Consider the following 21460-nt stretch of genomic DNA (forward strand, 5'->3'; position numbering starts at 1 on the left):
TCCCATTTTTCAGGATGGCACTTGTTTCCTGTTAGAGATTTCTTACGGGAGATTGTGAATAATCACCAGTGCTTTTAGTGGCAGCCAAGTGACACTGAAGCTTGGCAGATGTCTGTCAAAACCAGTTACGGGACTGGACAGCGAGGACCAGGAGAAAAAGGTTTATTTTTTTAAAAAGGTACTCTGGTATTCGTATGACAAGACCCATTTTTTCATGCCCAAGAACAAGGGGAGAACCTCATCTTCGCCATACTTGAGTCTGACTCAGTGTGGCTGTGACTCATCCTTCTAGGACAGCTCCCCTGCCACAATAGCGCAAATGATGGCCTGGGAACTAAAATGACTTTGTCAAACTGTTGAATGGAGAGAAGGTGGTAGAGTCACCACCTGATGCCAAGAACACCCCCACCCCCGAGCTTTTCCTTTTTTTTTTTGAGACCGAGTTTCGCTCTTGTTGCCCAGGCTGGAGTGCAATGGCGCCATCTCAGCTCACTGCAACCTCCACCTCCCAGGTTCAAGTGATTCTCCTGCCTCAGCCTCCTGAGTAGCTGAGATTACAGGCATACGCCACCATGCCCGGCTAATTTTTTTGTATTTTTAGTAGAGACGGGGTTTCTCCATGTTGGTCAGGCAGGTCTTGAACTCCTGACATCAGGTGGTCCGCCTGCCTCAGCCTCCCAAAGTGCTGGGATTACAGGCGTGAGCCACCGCGCCCGGCCAGCTTTTCCTTTTAAGCTGTTCTCTTTAAGTTCATTGTAGCCGGGTTTCATGGCGAGGCACCACGATTTATACCACTGGCCCTGGATCCCCTTACGTGTTTATGTGACAAATTGGCACCCGTATATTAACAAGCTTTACATTTGGCAAGACGTAGGTAACACCAGAAATCAAAGTGAGGGGCTTCTGGCAGGATTTCACATCTGCTAGCTTTTATATTTGATGCTTTCTCTAGGAGCTTGGCAAAAAGAAAACACCAAAATCAAAAGTAAAAAAATCAAATCAAAACAAAAAATCAAACCAAAATAAAGATAACAACAGGTGAGAACTGGGACATGATCTTCTTATAGTTGGCTTATTACACGTGTCTGTAGAATTATTTATTTCCTTAAACCTATTTCCTTTTGTACTTTATGACATTTCTGTGTAACTAAAGTAAGAATCTGAGAGAACTCTAAACTGATATTTATAGATCCTACCCTCAAAACAGATAGATAGTGAGGTAGGGATGAACTGATGCAGTCAACCACTGCATTAATAAGAGCTGGAGTAAAAACTAGGCCATTAGCTTCACTCAGGTCATCCTGAAGAAGTAAAGTAACTCTTAGAGAATTACATTTTGTACTAATAAATGTCCACTTCTGCCTACCTTTCAGTTTTCCACATATATTTTTACAACTGCAAAGGATCAAGATAGAGAGAATGGACATTATGGGAGCAGGCAGGATGTGAAACCTCTTATTAATCCTATGGCTTAAAATTTATTTATAAATTGCAAAGTTAATCAGTTTCCTTAAATCTTCCATTTCTTTTAGGAATTTTTTCAGCTCTTAAGAAAAAAGTTTTTGGAGGTCAGAAACTGATAGTGCACTTCTGAGAAACGGAAGACAGAAAGAAATTATAAGTAATTCAAAAGTCTTGTCTCTATGTGGAATATCATTTCCTTTCAAACTGCAGAGTTTGAGTGGGTGTTTGTTAATATCCTTCTGTTCCCCTCTCCCTTTCTTCTTTTTATATTCCCATTAAGTGTAGGTTACACCTTTTGTAATTGCCCCCATGGTTCTTGAATATTCTCTTCTGATTTTTTTTCTAGTCTTTTTTTCTTTGTTTTTCAGTTTTAGAAGTTTCTAGTGACATAGCCTCAAGCTCACTGACTCTTTACTCAGCAGGGTCTAGCCTAGTAATGAGCCCATCAAAGCATTCTTCATGTCTGTCACAATGTTCTTGATTTCTAGCATTTATGCTTGATTCTTTCTCAGAACTTTCATCTCTTTGTACATTATCTGTTGCTTCTTGCATATTGTTTATTTTTCCATTAGAACTTTTAGCATAATTATTTTAAATTCCCAACCTGATAATTCCAACACCCCTGTCATATCTGAGCCTGTTCTCATGCTTGCTCTGTTTCTTCAAACTGTGTTTTTTGCCTTTTGGTAAGCCTTGTAATTTTTTGTTGGAAACTAGTCATGATGTATAGGGAACAAAAGAACTTGGTACTGGTTCTTGCAGAAATTTCTTCTTGTGGGTTCCTGCTCTGTTAAATTGTGATTCTCTGTGTCTACCTGTTTGTCTCTCCAATTTTTGGGGGCAGCAGTTTGCTCTCTGACTTCATGTCTCTGACGGACCCAAGAAGAGTTGTTGATTTTTCAGTTCAGCTTTTTACTTGTTAAGATGGAGTGACAACTTCCAATCTCCTTACATCCCATACTGGAAACTCTAAGTCCTCAGTCAATATTCTTTCATTACAGGAAATGGGAACCTTCCGATGAACTTAAGGTGGGAAAAAGGAACAAAAAATAAAGAAATAATGTATTGAAAGGCTATGGGGTAGCTCAGAGAATTATATGAAGACCTGTGCAGGCAAGTCATGGAGAATAAAGAATTGAGAGAAACTCTGGGCTTGCAGGGCTACCTTGGATTGCAGTCCCACCAAGCTTCAGTAGGAGGGATTATTCCTCAAAGGAAATTCAGGGCACTGCTAGCAGAAGCAGAGGGATGCATTACAGGGATAAATACCTTTGTCCAGGGAAAGAGGAAACCAAGCAGCGCTGAGATCCTGACTCACTCTGGCCATTCCCCACTGGAATGGAGGACCACAGTTAATTTTTTAGATCAAAGACTTACAGGATTCTCACCCAGTGTTAGAATTCTGAATATTCTGTAGTGAACTTTTGGTTATTAGGGGTTGAATTTATATATGAACATTATATAGATGACATTGATACGTGAGAATACCACTTACTGTTCATAGGATTTATTTTATTTTAGTTATTTTTATTTTTTAATTTTTTATAAAGATGGGGTCTTGCTATGTTGTGCAGGCTGGTGTCAAACTCCTAGCCTCAAGTGACCCGCCTGCTTGGCCTCCCAAAGTGCTGGGATTACAGGCATGAACTACTGAACCCAGCCTGGATTTATTTGAGACTTTTTCACTTGACATATATTCTAAGTATCCATATTGTGTCTCCCTTTACCCATTTTAAGTAAACATTATGGAAAAAAATTCCTAGGTAATTATTTTCCTAGTGTTTCTTTTTTTGCTTTGAAATAGAATCAAACTCTCTGAAGTAGCTGTCTGATTCAGAACCTGCTTTGTTTTGCCAAGGAAAATTAAAGATAAAAAATTCAAGGCCCAGTAGACTACTTGCCAATGATTGATTTGGGGAATAAAGAGTATTCCTGATCACCATCCTTTTCTGCTTACCTGATATATCAGTTTGGGGTCAATTGCAGACAACAGAATCTACTCAAGCTAGTTGGTGCTAAAGGGGATTTATTAGTACGCATTGGTTGGCTTACAAACTCACTAGAAGAATTACAGGAGTAGACTCAAGGTTTTCTGAACAAGAATTAGAATGTCTCTAAATTGAGCAGGAAAGCTGACAGAAAGTGGCAGAACCAGGAAGCCACTGACCAAAGTCCTTCAACTATACCGGTATACATGCTCTGTGTTCACTCTTTGAGAAAATTGATGTCAGGCATGAAAGTCAGCAGAGGAGATTGTAAAAGAGTAGTACAAAAGTCACAGAGGCCAAAGGAAGAGTGTTTCAAAGAGAACAGGATGGGAAACGGGTTCTGAGAAATGTCTATCCATCAACAAGGAGGCCGATGGAAATCTTAGAAGAATCATTCTAGTGAGCTTAATGAAGCCAGAATGCAGTGGGTAAAGGAGTGAGTGGGAGGTACAAAAACAAAGGCGATGTGCACCACTCTTTCAAAAAAGCCTGGCTGTGAAAAAGAAGAGGGGGGGTGTTGTTAGAGTGTGACATAGTGGGGAGAGGGTGACTTTCTCATTTTAGAAGGTGGGAGAGACTAGTAGTACATTTTTAAATTCTTGTAGGAGGAATCCTATTGAGTAGAAGTAGTTGATGAACATACAGGAGAACAATGTGTAATGGATAGAGTGTGGTTCTTGAAAAGGTGGAAAGTGGTAAGATCAGAGTTGAGGAGAGGGTGGGAGTGGTAGGGTCAGATATTTGAAATATCTGCAATAAAGAATGGGAGAGAGCAGTTCAGGCATCACATTGGGGTCACTGGGTAGCTTTGAGTCCTAATACAGCATATCTGTACTTAAAAAATGAAGTATCACAAATATCTAATAGGTAGATTCTAAAATGTGGGACTGGCTCAGTCATGGTGGGATGGGAGCTGTGCAAATCCTGTTATATATGGCTGAGAAGTTAGCAAATTTTATGGATCTGTTAAGATACTTCTGATTACAAGGCATAAATATAACTTAAACTCAATTGTAAAATGAAGGAAATGTATTGGCTCACATGGAAAAGTCCAAAGGTGTGTGGGCCTCAAGCACAGTTTGATCAAGGCTTCCTTTGTGAGTTACTTTGGCCCCACTCTATGTTTTGGCTTTCTTCTTATCTTGTCTTCCCTCAGGATTACACTGTGACTGCTAGTAGCAGCCAGGGCTGAGGACTCCAGGAAAAAACAAGAAGAGTGGGGAGGGACAGGAAAAATTACCTGCCTTCTGCTGCTTTTTGTTCCAATCCAATCTTCCACGATTTGTCCCCTTGGCAGGACCTAACAAAAAGCCAGAGGGCAAGAGAGCTGAGAATCAGCTCCAATACAGAGCAGATGAAGGGAAGTATGGGAACGTGAATCTAAAAGCAAACAAGCAGATATTTGGCACAGGCTCAAGAGATACTAGACAGCCCAAATGGAGTGGCCCTCTTAGGAGTGGCTCTGGAGCAAGGTAGACAGAGATCCTCCCAGCACACAGAACCTGAAGAACTCATTCCACTACCAGCTTGTGGAGGCCTTGTCCATCCTAGGCCACAGGAGGTGATGGCTGCCGTATACTGGTGGCACAGTACGCCATTAGAAATGGTATGCTATTCGGGGTGGGAGTTTGCCTCTCAGCTAGCCAATTCTCCACCTTTCTACAGTGAGTTGGGGGTGGCTGAATGTCTTGTTTAGCCACACCCTGACCTGAATGAAGGGAATTCCCTTCATTCACATGGAGAACCTGAGTGCTGGAAGTTTGCTGCTGTTCTAAGTGAAGGCAGCTTTGGGTTGTCTTTGGGAAAAGGGACAACAGCGCTTCAATGGTACAAATAAAAGTCGTATTACATTAAAGAAAGCATATATAAAAAAGGAGAGTCTGTGCTAGCCAGCTAGGGGCTGGGCTGTGGTTGCTATTGTTTTAGGCTGTTAGCATGGTTCTCTTCCCTCCTTCTCCACATGCTCCGGAGCTTTAACAGGGACCCCACACTGGTAAGACACTTGGCTTGGAAAGCACTTTACACAGTGCACATGGCTCAAACCGCCGGTCTCCCATGATCTTTGTCCACACACTCCTCAGGAGTGGGGATTATAGTGGAATGCCTGTGGACCAGACAGCCAATGGGTTGGATGAAGTAGACAGCTGTTGTTTTTGTCCGTCCATCATCCCTTCCTGTGGGAACTAACCTCTACCCTCCATGTGGTTCTAGAAAGGGCTCAAATCACAGGCACCCATACCTTGTCTCTAGAGGAGTCCATGTGACCTCAGGTAGGCCAATCTGATACTCTTTTCCAGGAATTTGAATTGGGGACAGACACAACAAGGCCAGGAGAAAGCTGACCATGGCTCATCTGGTGGCAGAGCCCTGGAGAGGCAGGAGTTTCTTACCAGAATCTCCAGCACTGCCCTGCTCCCTTCCTTCCTGAGGCCTGGGTGGTCAGCTATGTGCACTCCCCAGTGTTCCTCCTATAAACCTTTTCTTCCTTCATGAGAGTTTTCTGTTCCTGATAACCAAAAACCTCTGAAACAATAATCAACATGACTTAAAGACTTAGCCATCACCACAAAGTTTAAGAGTTGAAGTTGGATCTCCCTTGCTGGGATTATTTAGGACAGAGATACTGTAAGTTCACACACATCACCAAGGTTCTGGGACAAGATGTGTTGCACAGAAGCCCATGGACCCTATATGCTTTTGAAAAACAGAAAGGTAGAAGAAAACATTTCATAACCTGGGTTATATAAGTATTTTCTTAGAAGATATGGCTTCAAACTAACACATGAATTTTCTTTTTAATTTATCTAATATTATAAAAATGTAATATACTAAGGGTGCTTCTTCAGGATAAACTTGTACTCTTGCCTTCTGTCTGCTGAATTTTATGAAAAGGGTAATGTTTTTTCTTATCTTGTTTATTGGTGTTATGAATATTTTGCTGTTAATTTAGGAATACCCTGTTGCTGAAAGATAACTGTTGGACATGCACAGATGTGTATGATCCTAAACACTGTGCTTACAAATAATTTATTCTTATTTCATACATTTGTTTTTCAGCAAAAATGCATAGTTACATTATTTACACAGAATTTCATATTCAAGACTGTAGGGAACAAATGTCTCAGGAAACCAAAATCATAGCAAATCATACAACAGAAATGTGTCACTTTTTTTTTTCAGCTACATGCATAGAACTGGCCAAAGTGATACCTATTTCTATAGACTATTTTATCACATAATGGAGAATTAAGATTAAGTAATGCTTTTCTGTTAGAATACATTATTGATCTGAAACCACATGTTAGTCCATGCCTGGAAGCTCACATATCCTGAGAATGCCTCTCTTGCTAGCTAAATACAGTTCTTTAGGATGTAGGTAAGGACCGGAGTAAGGGTAGCCTAAAAAGAATGAATCTGGCAAGCAATGGGAAAAATTTCTTTATGCGCGCATCATTTTTACTCCCTTCTTTCTCTATCATCACCCTTAAATGAACTTAAAAACAAAAACAAAAAACAGACACATGAAGGTCTCTATTTGATCACTGTTAACTCTTCCCTCTGCCTCTGACCTGAGGAAAAAATGAGTATGGCCCTTCAAGTATAATGCCCTTTACTGCAAAAGGGGACCTGCTTGTTGTACCTTCTTGCAAATCCAAGAACAGTCACCGTATTTAAAACCTTAGTTTGGAAATGGGTGAACCTCATAAGGCAGATGGTTGGAGAAGGCCTAAATACACATGGAATCCTTTTAGAAATCTTTTCTCTTCAAGCTGGGTATGTGGAAAGTGAAGTTTCAAGGGTAGTGAAAAGGGCCTGGGAGACGGCTGAAATGAAGAGAGTTCAGAGCGACCACATGGTCTATACAAATTTAAAAAAAAAAACCAAAAAAAAAACAACCAGCCACAGAATCCTCCCCCAGCCCTGAAACACAGAAAGCCTTTTCCTGGTCCATATAGTGATGGCATGGGGATTATTCTTCTTTCTACTCTGAAGAAACAAGGGACAGAGTTCCAAGGCTGTACATTTTATTGGCTATGTTATTCCCCATGCTTATAAACTCATCAAAGTGAAAGGTGCCTCACCTCTTTATTGCCTTGGTACTCAGCTGATTGGCTAGAATAATTTTGTTCATAGCCTCCAAAAAGAAAACCAGCCTGTTTGAAAAGTAGACCTTCTGTGCTAGGTTTTGCTGGAAGAGGGAATTTAATAAAGTTTCTAACCAGAATTTTTAAAAAGACTTTTAAATTTAGCCATGAGACACACCTAAAACCTATCTCATGTGTTTTCTTCTTTTTTAAAAAATGATTTGTATCCTTCTTTAAACTATACATTATTTACATTTTTAAAGACCTACTAGGTCTTTATCATTTGGGTAAGAGCTCAAGGTGATTAAACTCCCCGGATAAAGATGAGTCTTTCCAAAAAGCTCTGGTTCTCACCTATGTGCTAAGGCCTGTTTTTTACAAACAAATATCTATTAGAAACTTTACAAATATAAAATTAAAATACTTTTTAAAAAAATTTTCCCATGAATTTTATTTTTTGCATCCAGCATATTAAAAACAGATTATGCTTTCCAACTAGAGATGGAACTAAGAAGAAATGAAATTGTGTCTCCATGCTTTATCTAGAAACAAGAGTTTATTTACACAGTGTCCTTCTTCAATATCATGGTGCTGGGAGAAGCAGGGCCATCTTTACAGCATGGCCAAATGACCACCTGAAGACCCCCCATTCTGCCTTGAGTGCTTATTGCGTATTTTGGGTGGAGGTATAAGGCAGGAGGGAAAGGTGGCCTGTCACTTTTACACATTGGAGAATAATTTTGCACATTCAAGACATTTTCCTTGAGAAATGCCATGTTTGGAATAGCTTTCCAGAGACTGATTGAGAACAAAAGCATTAAAGCAAGTGCATTACATTTAGAAGCACAATACGTTGGGAAACATTCTCAAAAGCTCAAAGAACAGGCTGTTTTTCCATTGAGCTAAATAGTAAATAAGTGTGCATACTGTTGCATATAGGTATATGTTCAGAGCTTTCAAAAGTCACATCCTGCCACAATTAACAGCTAAATGAGCATTCTTGGCCCCTGGCCTATAAATAAACACTCTAATTCTGCAACTTGCTCATAGATTCTTAAGAAGCCATTCTAGAACAAAAATGCCTACAAACTGGTTAGAAATCTGCAAACCAGAAGTGCAATACAGTTATCCTTTTTTAAATGACAACAACAGAAATCTGTATTAGCTTTTGGAAGAGTGACTAAGAAGAACTGACATCCATTTTCACAATTAAGAAATAATTATTCACAATATTGAAGAAGCCAAATCTTCAATAAGAAAACATGGGGCCTCTCACAAAAGAATACAGTAGTGCTCAGCTTCAACCACTGAATGCTTCCTTTTTCAGTTTGTCTAGGCTTGTTCGCTTTGTGTCAGGTGATATATGTCAGAGAATATTGGCAATCCTTCAGGAAAATGATTCAAAAGGTGATGTACAATTGGCTGGTGCTATCCCGTAATGCCTTTTTGCCTCTGTCCTAATTTTATGGAAACAAATTAAGGGCTTTAAGCCAGGAGATAAATGTACCACTCAAAATATACCTGGATACTCGTGCTCAGGTCAAATGCTACAAGATGTGGTTAAGCTGACAAACAGAATTCCTTGCCTGTCTACTCGAACACTAACACCCTGGGAGTTCACATGCTTTTCTAAGGACAAAATTTAAAACTCAGGCTAACTGCACAGTTGAACTTGCTGCCCCATTCTGACTGTTTGACTCTAAGCCTCTTTGTTCTCCCCTTCCCATGTGTTCTTCCTATCTTTTTTACATCTGACACTTTTTAATGATTTCCTCCAGATTAATGTTTTCTAAGACATCTTTCATAAGTTACAACACAAAGATCCTAAAAGGCTAGAGAGCACTAGTTAATCTCAGTTAATTTTGGAGATCTAACCATTTACCTTCTTATGTATGTGATTGGTTGGTTTGTTTGTTTTATTACACTATAAAATTCAGACACTTAAAGACATCTCAATTTAGGCACTTTGGATGATCCACTTTTCATAATAGTATGAATACTATCAATCTTCCAATAGTTATCGTTATTAGTGTTTTCATAATATTAGTGATAAGTTTTTCAATTCTGTACATATGCCGACTATCCCCTCACCTGGATTGTACATTACATTTTCAAGTTATTTTTAACAATAGGCCGAGGAGCACACAGAAAAAGAAAAAAGAAAGAAATTGATTGCTGAGGAAGTCAGCATGTGAACAGAAATAAGATTCTATGGATTGCACCTATGCTAGCAAAAACAGAGACCCGAACTCAGGGACTTACAGCGTTCTACCTACAGCCAAGGTCAGACTTTGGTTCCTGGCCAGAGAGACTTTCTGGGGCTTCTCTCTTCCACCAGAAGACAAAAGGGTAATGGCTGTAATAATACGGACGGGTCCTTGCCCAATGTCTTACACACAGCAGGTGCTCAAAGATCACGAAAGGTATGATATGAGTGCATGAATGAACAGCTCAAAGAATGCTGACAGAGTGAAGTCAGCAGTGGTAAACTTCAACTGTTGAAGAACAAGATGGTAACAATGATTTTAAGTGGCTGATAATATTTTGTTTGAGATATTTTGATCTAATTTCAAAGACAGCCATATCTTACTTTGCTCAATTTTAAAGTTAGTCAATAAGGGACTGTATCTATATCTCTTTTTCCAATTAGTGTCTGTGTGCTTGGCCAGGCATCATAGCCATGCAAACTAGTAAACACAGTTGAGCAGACAATGGTCTCCGCATTCTAATGCCAGTTTGAAAACTTAATCCTGTCACCTTGCACCAACCTTAAAGCCTTGAAATGGAGATAACTCCCACCATACCTGTCTCCTATTATAGCTTTGTGCAAATTAAGTAATTAAAGTTATGAAGAGATTTAAAGATAAAAATTCCCGTTTATTATTGCTGTTAGTCCTCGGAGTTGGCACCAAATCAGGAAAAAATGATATAAATCACCTCTGTCCCAAAATTTTGCATTCTTAGAAATGATTCCTATGAAGTATCACTATAAATTAGGCTAAATTGTTTTTTGACTGCAAGCACTTACAAGCTGGATTTATGAATGGAAACATATGAAGGCCACTCTGTCCAGCTATGTAGCCCCATACTTTCTCCCTGGGCTATTTATAGAAAGCGTATGGCTAGTGGAAAAGTTCACATTTATTTTTACAAGCCAGTCATGACATGGCTGAGGAACTCATTTCCTCTCTCTGGGAAGGTCATCCTCTTCACCTGAGCTGCAAGAACGGCAGGGAAGAAAGGAACCCCATTAGCCAACTAAGTCAGTCTGAGTCAGCCCCAGAGACCAACCCACGGGGTGACAGGCACCGAAGTCAAACACCTTCACTTTCCAGGCATGACTCTATGGCGCTGCTCCTTGAGATGTCATCCAGATCATGACTAACAAGTAAAAATGAAACATATTACATAATATGCTTCAAAATTCTACTGCCAAAATAGGTTGCACATAGATAATGGACTGAATTCTTATTTATAATTTGTCCTACATTTCAAACAGCTGAACACAATAAAGTAAAACTGAATTTTAATGTGGCAAAATGGAAAGTGTGAAAAATATTTTAAAATATATATTGTTCTGATTGCCACATTACCTTGAAATATGTAATAAATCTGGATAGTTCCATGCAAATGGGGAGATTCAAAGTAAATATTTGCTTCTAAAACATCAAGAAATTTAATAAATTTAGCAAATGAACTGTATAGTTTAACAAATCATCCCTGGCTTTAACTAGTGTATATGGTACCTATTTGCAAACATGAAGTGAAGCCAAACAAGTTTTCAACTAGAATGTCCTCTTGTCATTATTATATGTGGTCTACAAAATCTAAGACAGAATGGGAAAGAACAGTGGACGAAGGAAAAGGCAAAGGGAAGAGGAAAGTGAATCCTCATTCTCTCTGGGACATACTGGGTGCTGAAACCTGCGTGGCAAAAAGTGTGTCATCTCACTGTACTCATGCAGCATAATCACCTGAAAAATGATATGGGTATAATTTTATCCTTAAGTGGCCTCTCCTTAAGGTCAAAGACACAGGACAAGAAGAGAATTCTGTCTGTGGACCTGGAAGAACAACAAAAAATTAAAATGACAAATTTGGTGTTTTAGTCATTGTACTCAAACTCATTACTCCTTGCTAGAAGTCTTCCTCCTGAAAGTTCCTTCTGAAATTGAGGTCCCATTTTACAAAGAAACTACATAATACGCTTCACCCTGTTTCTCTAGCTTCTAAACCAATGTTCTTTGGGGCTCTAGAAGAAACAACGACATGCAAATAAATTTGCATGTGGAAATATCCTGATTTCCACAGTTGTCCTTGAATGCATGTACTGAATTAAGTTACAGCTGAGGAATAACATCTGTGGTAAGCACAAATTAGCCTCTGTAACCTAACAGGAATCTCCTTGCACTTCACAAATGATGAGACACTGACACTCGTCAACAACTGTGCAAAGTGTATTTACAATCTCAATAAGAGATTCTAAATAAAATATAGACATACATAAATTTAACTTCTATGTGCAAAGTAACACATACAAGGATACCGGTTCCTCCAGGGAATTGTGCTGAGCTTCTCTGTTTACACAGAAGTGATTAAAAGCATAAACAAAACCAGCAATTGTTTTAGAAGCGCCAGCCTACCAGTGCTGAGGTAAGTGTTCATCTACCTCATGTGTGTGATCTGTTATATCATAAAATCAAGATGCACCTGTGGGACATGATCATCCTGCCCAAGACCTTCAACCAGGCGGTGGAGATCAAGCCCAAGATGATCCACCACTACCTGGGCAAGCTCTCCATCACCTACATGCCAGTGAAGTACAGCTGGCTGGGTATGAGGGCCACCCACTCCTCCATGCTGAGCCAGTAAAGGCACACATGTCTCCAAACAAAACAAAACAAAAAAACTCCCATTCAATGACTTATTTGGCTTCTAACAAAATGACCTACCGGGAAGTGTGATAAGTATTTAAACAAGTCATCTCAGTGGTTTGTGTTAATCTAGAGTGGCCATCTCAATTACAGGTTAGCATTTGTAAGAAATGTCTAAATAACATTGGCTAATCTGTTTGTTAGAAAGGATCTCAGGGACATGTTCACGAATGTTTCAAGGATTTAGGGTGACTGCCAATCATTTCCATAGTCTGGAACCAAATCAAACTTCAGCGTTTATCTAGGCAAGTGTAATCTTATCTAACTCAAAATTTTCAGTGACAACTCAATAATGTGCTCCTGCCTTTCATAATAAAACTGCCTCGTTTATTCTTGGATATTATATTTTTAATTTTAAGCAAGGATGGATGGCATCAGTCTAGAACTTCTTCCATGGCTGCATTAGGAACACATCTACATTAGAGGGTTGGCTCTTTGTCCTTGTTGGGAACCCAAATGCTCTACATGCTCCTGTAAGCTATTCCCAATCCCACCAAAAATTTGAAACCAACACCATCTTCTGCCCTCCTGGATGGACCATGAAACCTTGATTTGCAGTCAGGTAAGAAAAGCTTATTCTTACTACTCTCCCCGTGTAAGAAACTGTGTTTGAGGACCAGTCATTTGGACTTTGCTTCAAAAGGCACATTTATTCCAGTGGCAATTTAAATAAGTAGAGAAGGAAAGAAAAAGATTAAAATCAAAACAAACTAACAAAAACCAGGATGGGTTTTGTGGAATACATTAAAGTAAACAAAAATCTGGGGTCTATACAAACCACTCGAGCTCCTCACCAATAGTTTAACCAGAGTCCCTAAGGTAGAATTCACAGTTGTATCATGACACAGGCCTTCAGAAAACACTGTTTAAGAAAGTAGTTGAGAACACTCAAAACAGCTTCCCCTGATGTCCAGTTCAAGTGTATGCAATGCAGAAGGCTGTGAAATTCAAAACTATGTGACAAAGAAAATTCAGTGCGTATCACAGGCTTTGATAAATTATGAAAAATCAATGTATATATTACTATTTAAATAACATCTGAAAAACATTTTGAAATAATTAACTTGTGTTCACATTCCATGCATTTTCTAGCAGGTTAAGCCCTGGGTTTGCGTCTTTGTGCCTGTTTCCTACAAAGCTCCATTCTTTTGACAAATCCAAGCATTCCTCAGACTGAAACAGAAGTTCCCAAGGATTCTATTTACCCTCTTTACTGTGTACCTGACCTCATAGGGGCTACTCCTTATTACCAATGGCACAGATGATTGGAAAAGCAAACTCTTTGGGGCTTTATTTGGGATTTTACTCACTGCCTTTGAGAAATCCCTGGATGTCAAAGACATCACCTGAATTTTTTCCAGGGGCAAGAACAAGTGACTATCTCCCTCCCGCTTGACCACCCCTGCCAACCTCCCTACTTCAAAGCCTCCGGTGGGTTGGGATCCCTTTGTAGCAGTGAACTTTTTCCCTATGGTTTTGCAGCACCTTCCTTGAGCAAATAAGAAAACACAACGAAATCTGAAAACAAACCAACAATAGCAACAACAGAAACTCCAAACAGATGGGCGAACCAGTAGTCTCCTCCAAGGCGGAGGCTCACTTTTTACTGCAGAATTCGGCGCTGTTTAGAAACTTCCTGATGACCAGCCCCAGGCAGACCACCAGCAGCAGCATGTAGCCCACAGTACCCGAGAAAGTGGGTGCGGCAGGCGGCGCCTGGAGGAACTGGCGCAGGCCCTCTTCTACGTAGTACACCTGGTCGTAGATGCTGAGGAAGGTGAAGATGTGGAAGAGCTGGTGGCTGTGGCCGATGATGTCGAAAAGACCCGGCTGGATGCGCTCGGGGATCTTGCTCACGTTGAAGAAGGCGGCCACCACCAGCCAGAAGTAGCGGCGGTAGAAGTGCACAAAGAGTGTGGGGTTCTCCCCACGCAGGTCGAAGAGCCAGCTCTCGAGCATAATGGGGCAGGCCATGCTGAGCGGCATGACGAAGACGAAGGTGCGCAGCGCGAACGGGTAGGTACACCAGTCGGTACGGCTCTTGCAGCAGGCCACAGTGCAAGCCACCGCCAGCACGAAGGCCACGGGCAGCACCAGGGCGCGGTAGGCGGCGATAAGGCACGTGCAGTCCACGTGCCAGCCCAGGCGCTGCTGCAAATACGGAGTCATGACTCTGGCATCCAGCAAGCTGAGGCCTGGCAACAGGTAGTAGTAGTAAGCCACCGTGCTGCCGAAGCCGTAGTAGCTGATGGACGCGTAGTCCAGGTAGAAGAAGGCGGCGCGCAGGCGCAGCGACAGGCAGCTAAACACGTGCGCCGTGCAGCTCATGGCGAAGGTCAGCAGCACTCCCGACGCGTAGCACCACAGCGGTAGCAGCCACGGGTGGTGGAAGGGCACGTCGCCGCCGCTCAGGAAGAACAGACGGCAGAACTTGCTCAGGAACAGCAGCAGCGGGATGAAATGCGTCCAGAAGTTGAGCGTCTCGTTGGTAGGCTTCAGCACCGAGGCTAGGCACTCCTGGGCAGTGCACGGCAGACGCCGGTAGCCCGACAGGATGAAGCACTCCACGAAGTCATCGGGCACCTCGTCCCAGCGCAGCAGCGGCTTGGCAGACGCTGGGGGGTCCCGGGAGGCGGCAGAGTGGGAGTTCCGGGCGGCCCCCGAAGCTCCCGGGGCCAGGGCCGGAGGGCCTTTTGTGCCTGCGCCCCGGGGCTGCAGGCGCCGCGGCATGGTGCCCGGGGCTCGGTTAGGGCGCGCGCAGGCGACCTCTGGCGCCGGCTCCCGGGCGCTGGGCAGCCCCCGCCGGCCGCCGTCGGAGCCTTTGTGCCCACGCCGGGGGCGTCGCTGCAGGTTTAGGAGAAGACCCGTACCTCCGAGCAGCCGCTCCTAAAAATTAAATAAATCAATAAGAGAATCAATTAATAGGCAGCGCTGCGACCGCCAGGAGCGCGGAGCGCGCGAGGCTCAGCGGCTTCCTCGCCAAGCCCCTGCTACCGGCGCGCGGCCGCCCGCGCTGCGGCAGCGGCGGCGGCGGCGGCGCGGCTGACTGCAGCGGCAGCGCGGCGGCGGTGGTGACTGGGCATCGCGCGGTGCGGGTGCCTCCGCCGCCGCCCCCGGAGCGGGAGGCGGGGATGTGCGAGCCGAGGCGCGGAGGGAGGGACGGGCGCACCGAGGAAGGGCGGGGGCCTCCCAGGCTAGGGTTTCGCGGCCGCTTCGGGGGATAGAGTTGTCCCCTGTCTCGAGTTCCGTACCATCCCCCTCCTCGGGCCGCCGCAGCCCGGGCTGCCCAGTTAATGATTGATGCGGGGGCCGCAGGCTGGTCGGCAACGCGGCGGCGCGCGCGCCGAGGACCAGAGTCGGCCCTGGGGTTCGAAACCCGACAGCCACGCGGGCGTTCTGGAGGACACTGGGGAGCCGCGTTCGCGGGGGGCGGGGAGCTGCGGCTGCGTGGGGAGGGGAGGGCGCCGGAGCCGGGCAGGGCGGAGAGATGCGCCAGCGGTAATCTCCGGAGGTGGCCGGGGAGGGGGGTACTCCGGAAGTCGGGGGGCTTTAAGCCCGCGTCCGGATCGGGGCCGTGTCATTGTCAGCTACCTGGGGATGCGCCTCTCGCTCCCTCTCTTGTCTTTGCGTGTGTGTGTGTGTCGGCCTGTCTACGCACTACACGAAGCCTTAGTTGGTCTTCTTTCGTCTAGTGGACGCACCTAGGTGCTTCACCATTCTCCCGTTTCCCTCGCCCTTGTCCTGTCCGAAAGAACCGTCCGCAAGCTGCCCTGTGGTCGCGCTCACCAGCCCTTCGAGCCGCAGCTAACCCATCTTCTTGTTCTTGTGTCTTTAACTAGGACTTCTATTTGGAACTGAGTCCGACAGCTCAGGACTGGCTGCTCAGACTCCACAATTTAATGAAAAATCTGAGATGATGACTCAGAAAACCTCTAACGATCTGAGGAATATATTAAGGGATTCCAAAGTCAAAGGCTGATCATGGAGGGCATTGATGAGGGGAGACTTCAGGTAGGAGGTGCATTCTAGCAGGAACTGAAGAGAATGAAGTCCAGTTGGTAGAAACGGAGGGGGTGGCTTGGATAAGTCTTATGTGTAATTAATCAGAAATACCTGGCAGGCTAAGTTGGGTGGCCAGAGACTAGAAGAAAGGAACACCGGAAGAATGAAAACGGTTGTGATGCACTGCAGTGTGAAAATATGCCCTTGAGACTTAAAGAAAGGGGCTTAAGGCCGGGCGCGGTGGCTCACGCCTGTACTCCCAGCACACAGATCACGAGGTCAAGAGATTGAGACCATCCTGGCCCACACGGTGAAACTCCGTCTCTACTAAAAATACAAAAAATTATCTGGGAGTAGTGGCGCACGCCTGTAGTCCCAGCTACTCGGGAGGCTGAGGCAGGAGAATCGCTTGAACCCAGGAGGCGGAGATTGCAGTGAGCCGAGATCGCGCCACTGTACTCCAGCCTGGCGACAGAGCAAGACTCCGTCTCAAAAAAAAAAAGAAAGAAAGAAAAGAAAGGCTACTTTCATCACTACTGCACATCCTCTAAGTAGGTTAAGGAAGATTTACTTAGCAGAGCCTCAAGATGGATTTAAGTTATGGATAAGAATTATTTATAACTAGGATATCATTCAGTATTATAAGTGTCTGCAGTTACTTAAGGATGCTAGAAACAGTCTCTAGAAGTTTCAGCCTTCTCTCTGAAGTATATTTTCCAGTAGTAACTGATTTAGCAAACTCTTACACAATTAGATCAAAGGTGCACTTCAGTCTTCTGCCTTTCTGCACTGCCACACATTCCTGTCTAGTGTTTTTTTGTTTTTTTTTTTTTTAGGTGTGGATTTTTAAGAAGTGAGATTTTGTTGTAGTTATTTAGCTAGTGTCTTATTTTAGTGTTTTCTGGTTTTCCACTGTTTGTAGCTTGTTTTAAATTGAAATCTAATTTCCTTTTATATCTGGACTGAGGACCCATGGCTATTTGTAAAATGGATTAAATTTAGGCGTTTAAATCAAGTGTAGGAATGATAAACTTGAATCCAGGGCAGGCCGAACATTTTTTTTTTTCATATTCCCTTGTTACTCCACAAACAACCAGAGCTGTCACGTGTAAAAAATGTTGATCCTATAATAATTCTTATATTTACCACACTCTTAGTTGCATAATCAGCTCGCTTACATAATCTAGAAAAATATAATAGTTCACTTCAAGAAAAACAATGGAATTGACTGTAAATGGGTATGCAAAAACTTGAGTTAGATAAAACATTTATCTTTATGACAAAGAATGGTGAGATTGACTCTAATAAAATATGTTCTTTTAAAAAATCAGTATTTTGTAAAGTAAAAAAAAAAAAATGTATCATGTTAAGTCTTTCAAAAAGTCTTTGGGATATCTGCCTTTGTCCTTTCTCATACATCCCCTACCCTGCTTGAGGCACAAAACCAGTTGAGGCCATGGAGTGAGTGGTGTTCATGAAAGTTCACTGGTGCAGAGCCCAGACAGCTGTCCTTGCTATACCTTGACAAAGCTCTGTAAAAAGGAACTAAGGAAACAGCAAAACTGACCTAACTTATAAAGTAAAACAGCAATATGGCTTTTCCTTAATTGCTACCAATCTATAGAATTAATTTCTCTTACTTTTTAAATTGAGATATAAAAATGTGGCCCCCAAATCCTGCACAGGCTGAGTTTTGTAGTTTGTTTTAACTCCAGCAAACTGTCTCGTCAGTGGGAACCATGCTCACATCCTCTGGACTTGGCTAAACAGAAGCAATGAGCAGGGTGCCATTCCCTGAAGGTGCATTGGGAGATAAGGCATATCTAAGGTAACCAGGACTGACTGCAAAGTTTTTGACAGACAAGAATCACCAAGTTACACTGGAAAGCCACTGCTGGCATTTAGAGGCAAATGCCAGCTAGTTCTATCAATTGAAATTAAATCAAGACCACAAATGTGGTGTTGGTAGTTCAGTGGAGGCTCTGTACATCCAGGTGTTGAGGGGTCCTGGCTGCAAAATGCAGTCATGTGTCATGTGTTGGAACTGTAGCAAAAGGGATGAATGCTCTTTTCAGTCTGGTTTGCTTTGGTAATGTTCTTATAGACCAAGTACACGTTTTTGTTTCTTTCTACAGGAATAACATTAAGTATATGTAAAAATGCCACTGCAAACTTGATGTTGTTTAGTAAGGGCAATTAGCTATCTGTAAAACCAGCAGAAAAATATGCTGTGTTATTGGCTAATAATATACCTATTTTTAGAGGAAATATTTTTTCTAGTCTAATTTTTAGCCAAAAAACAACCAACTAAAGAAAGAAATAAAAAGAAAAGAAGAAAGGAAAGGAGAGAAAGAAAAGGAAGGAAGGAGAGAGAGAAGGAAGGAAGGAGAGAGAGAAAGGAAAGAAAAAAGGAAGGGAAGGAAGGAAGGAAGAAAGAAAAGCACAGCATTATGGACCTAGTGCTTAATTGTACCCAAGACTCTGTATTAAGAGAACTCTGTAGGGTTCAGTCCCTCTCCTCAGAATATATAGTTTAGGCTGGGCACGATGGCTCACGCCTGTAATCCCAGCACTTTGGGAGGCCAAGGCAGGTGGATCACTTGAGGTCAGCAGTATGGGATCAGCCTGGCCAACATGGCGAAACCCTGTCTCCACTAAAAATACAAAAATTAGCCGGGCATGGTGATGCATACCTGTAGTCCCAGCTATTTGGGAGGCTAAGGCAGGAGAATCACTTGAACGTTGGAGGCAGGGGCTGCAGTGAGCTGTGATTGTGCCACTGCACTTCAGCCTGGGCAACAGAGCAAGACTCTGTCTCAAAAAAAAAAAAAATATATATATATATATAGTTTAAACAAAGTGCTTCCCTTTTCCCCAAATGGAAAACAGCCATGATCTGACAGGTCAGATATAGTCACTACCAAGTCATAGAATCTGAGCTTCCTGATTGTGGAAAATCTTATGGCATCAGGTGTAACTGTAGCAACCTCTAGTGACAAGTGCAATCAGAAAGCCAGGTAGAGGGCTGGGAGAGAGCAGTGGGAGACTAAGTTATCTGGCACTGTTCCTGCCTGCTACTGACTGGGTGACAGGCATGTCTCTCTGTTTTTTTTGTTTTTTGTTTTTTGAGGTGGAGTCTTGCCCTGTCACCCAGGCTGGAGTGCAGTGGTATGATCTTGGCTCACTGCAACCTCTGCCCCCTGGGTTCAAGCAATTCTCCTACCTCAGCCTTGCTAGTAGGTGTGATTACAGCTGCATGCCACCATGCCCGGCTAATTTTTTTATTTTTAGTAGAGATGGGGTTTTACCATGTTGGCCAGGATGGTCTCGAACTCCTGACCTCAAGTGATCCGCCCACCTTGGCCTCCCAAAGTGCTGGGATTACAGGCGTGAGCCACCGTGCCCAGCTGACAGTCATCTGTTTTGAAGAAAAGCTAAAGGAAACTTGAGGATGCTTTTTGTTTTGTGGGGCGGGGGGCTTGGTTTTTTTGGTCTTCTAAGGCTTTATGGAGGGAGTGACAATGCGACACTCCCCTCCCTCAGCAAATTTAACTATTTTCTTCCTGGGGTCTCTAGAGTGGTTTCATGAGACTAATGAAGGGGAAGAATAAAATATTACTTCTGCTTAAATAGATGTCATCCTTTTCCATGCGCACGCTCTGTGAGGGTTTTATGATGCACTAATATGTAGTCTATAAAGATAATGTATAAATAATATGTTGGGACACGAGGGTGAACCAAAACACTTCACCTGATAAGAATGTGCGACCCAAACTGCTGATCTACTCTCGATAGTCCATTGCTCTTTGTCCAGCCTGCTTCCATCCCCTCTCCCAGATCCAAGATGGATGCCCCTTCCTGCCATTCAGATGGCTGGAAAGGGTGTTTGGGGTCACCATCTGTAAGCCAACAGTCCCCAACCTCTGACCAGACCTGCCCAAGTGCCCAGGCGTTCAGCCCCTTCCACAGCTTCCTTGACCTAGGATGGTGGTCTCTGCTCTGGAGCTGTTTTTCCCAGGTCTGCCCTTCCTGTTTCCTGATTGGAGCCTATATTGTTTTCCTACAAAGGTCTTGTATTAACTTACTATATTGAACGTAATTCAGAGTTACCTTTTGGGGAGGAGACTTGTTTTATCACAGGCTGTTGCTTGCTTTTGATAGAGCCTTTTGGATAGCTTCCATTTAACTTGAGAAACACGTATACAAGTGTGTGAGTTAGATTACTGAGTTCCTTCTCCCCATTATTTATCAACAGTTCTCCTTGAAACAAGATATTTGCACATAGTAAGCACTTAACACATTGTGGCTGGGAAGTCTTTTCAGTACTGTAAGCTTTTAAAAGGTTAGAACTTAGAGTCCTAGAATCTTAGAGTAGGACTGCCACTTAATTGTTAAAGTCATCTAGTCCAACTCTCTTCCCATTCGTGATAATTGTTTTGGTTTATTGATAATGTACCGTATTCAGGTATTGTGATAGGCGTTTTATATATACTTAAGTCTTAGAACATTCTTTGAAAGGTGAATGCACTAATCCCACTTTCAGGCAAAAAACACAGAGGCTTCAAGAAATTAAGCAGCTTGGGTGGCAGAACTGTAGTCAAACTTTATTCATTCCAAACCCCTTACTCTTTTCTTCATAGGATGCTGCCTCCTGAGAAGCTGTTGTGTGTAGCCAGCCTTGACCATCTCAAGTAAAGAGACTTACTGTCTTACACAGCCTTTCCTTCTATCTTAAGATGTTTTCATTGTTGTTAGAAAACTTTGTAAATAATTAAATGAACATAACTGATAAGAAAAACACCCTATTGCATCTTGGCCCAAAGCTCAGCCATAAGTGTTATTGAGTTGAACCAATAATATCTGGTTAGAAAGTCCCCAGAAATAATGATGCCAAATTAGGCATGTGTACCGTATATGTGGAATGTGACGGCTGGACATTGATTAGGCACATTTATTAAAAGAACATCTTCCTCCAAACAAATAACAG

General features: G+C 42.8%; 1 protein-coding gene and 1 long non-coding RNA gene across 3 annotated transcripts; one reads left to right on the forward strand and one right to left on the reverse strand.

Moving 5' to 3' along the window:
• Positions 1-1063: 1063 nt before the first annotated feature.
• On the reverse strand, positions 1064-15879 carry PAQR9 (progestin and adipoQ receptor family member 9). 2 transcript variants are annotated; one of them, XM_024244946.3, is made up of 4 exons: positions 15723-15879; positions 14072-15357; positions 4693-4752; positions 1064-2487 (listed from the first exon to the last, which is right to left on the reverse strand). In XM_024244946.3, exons 1-4 carry the CDS (start codon positions 15723-15725, stop codon positions 2460-2462), a joined length of 1377 nt encoding a protein of 458 aa, XP_024100714.3. In that variant the 5' UTR covers positions 15726-15879; the 3' UTR covers positions 1064-2459. The 2 variants fall into 2 exon arrangements, with proteins under 2 accessions (XP_024100714.3, XP_063578327.1); XM_063722257.1 differs by lacking the exons at positions 1064-2487; positions 4693-4752 and having other exon boundaries at positions 13102-15357; positions 15641-15844.
• LOC129058667 (uncharacterized) lies at positions 15877-21263 on the forward strand. The gene is made up of 3 exons (XR_008523942.1): positions 15877-15969; positions 16311-16482; positions 21114-21263. It is a non-coding gene; the product is annotated as an uncharacterized LOC129058667 (long non-coding RNA).
• The last annotated feature ends 197 nt before the right edge of the window (positions 21264-21460 follow it).

The sequence above is a fragment of the Pongo abelii genome, chromosome 2, assembly GCF_028885655.2.
Source record: "Pongo abelii isolate AG06213 chromosome 2, NHGRI_mPonAbe1-v2.0_pri, whole genome shotgun sequence".
NCBI classification, from domain to species: Eukaryota; Metazoa; Chordata; class Mammalia; order Primates; family Hominidae; genus Pongo; species Pongo abelii.

What these genes read in the sequence shown, in the direction of transcription:
- PAQR9 (XM_024244946.3), bottom strand. An exon ending in GCCGAATTCTGCAGTAAAAA is followed by an intron (nt 4,753 to 14,071) that starts GTGAGCCTCCGC and finishes GCTTTTTGTTAG; the next exon opens with GTCCTGCCAAGGGGACAAAT. An exon ending in CAAAAAGCAGCAGAAGGCAG is followed by an intron (nt 2,488 to 4,692) that starts GTAATTTTTCCT and finishes TCCCACCTTAAG; the next exon opens with TTCATCGGAAGGTTCCCATT.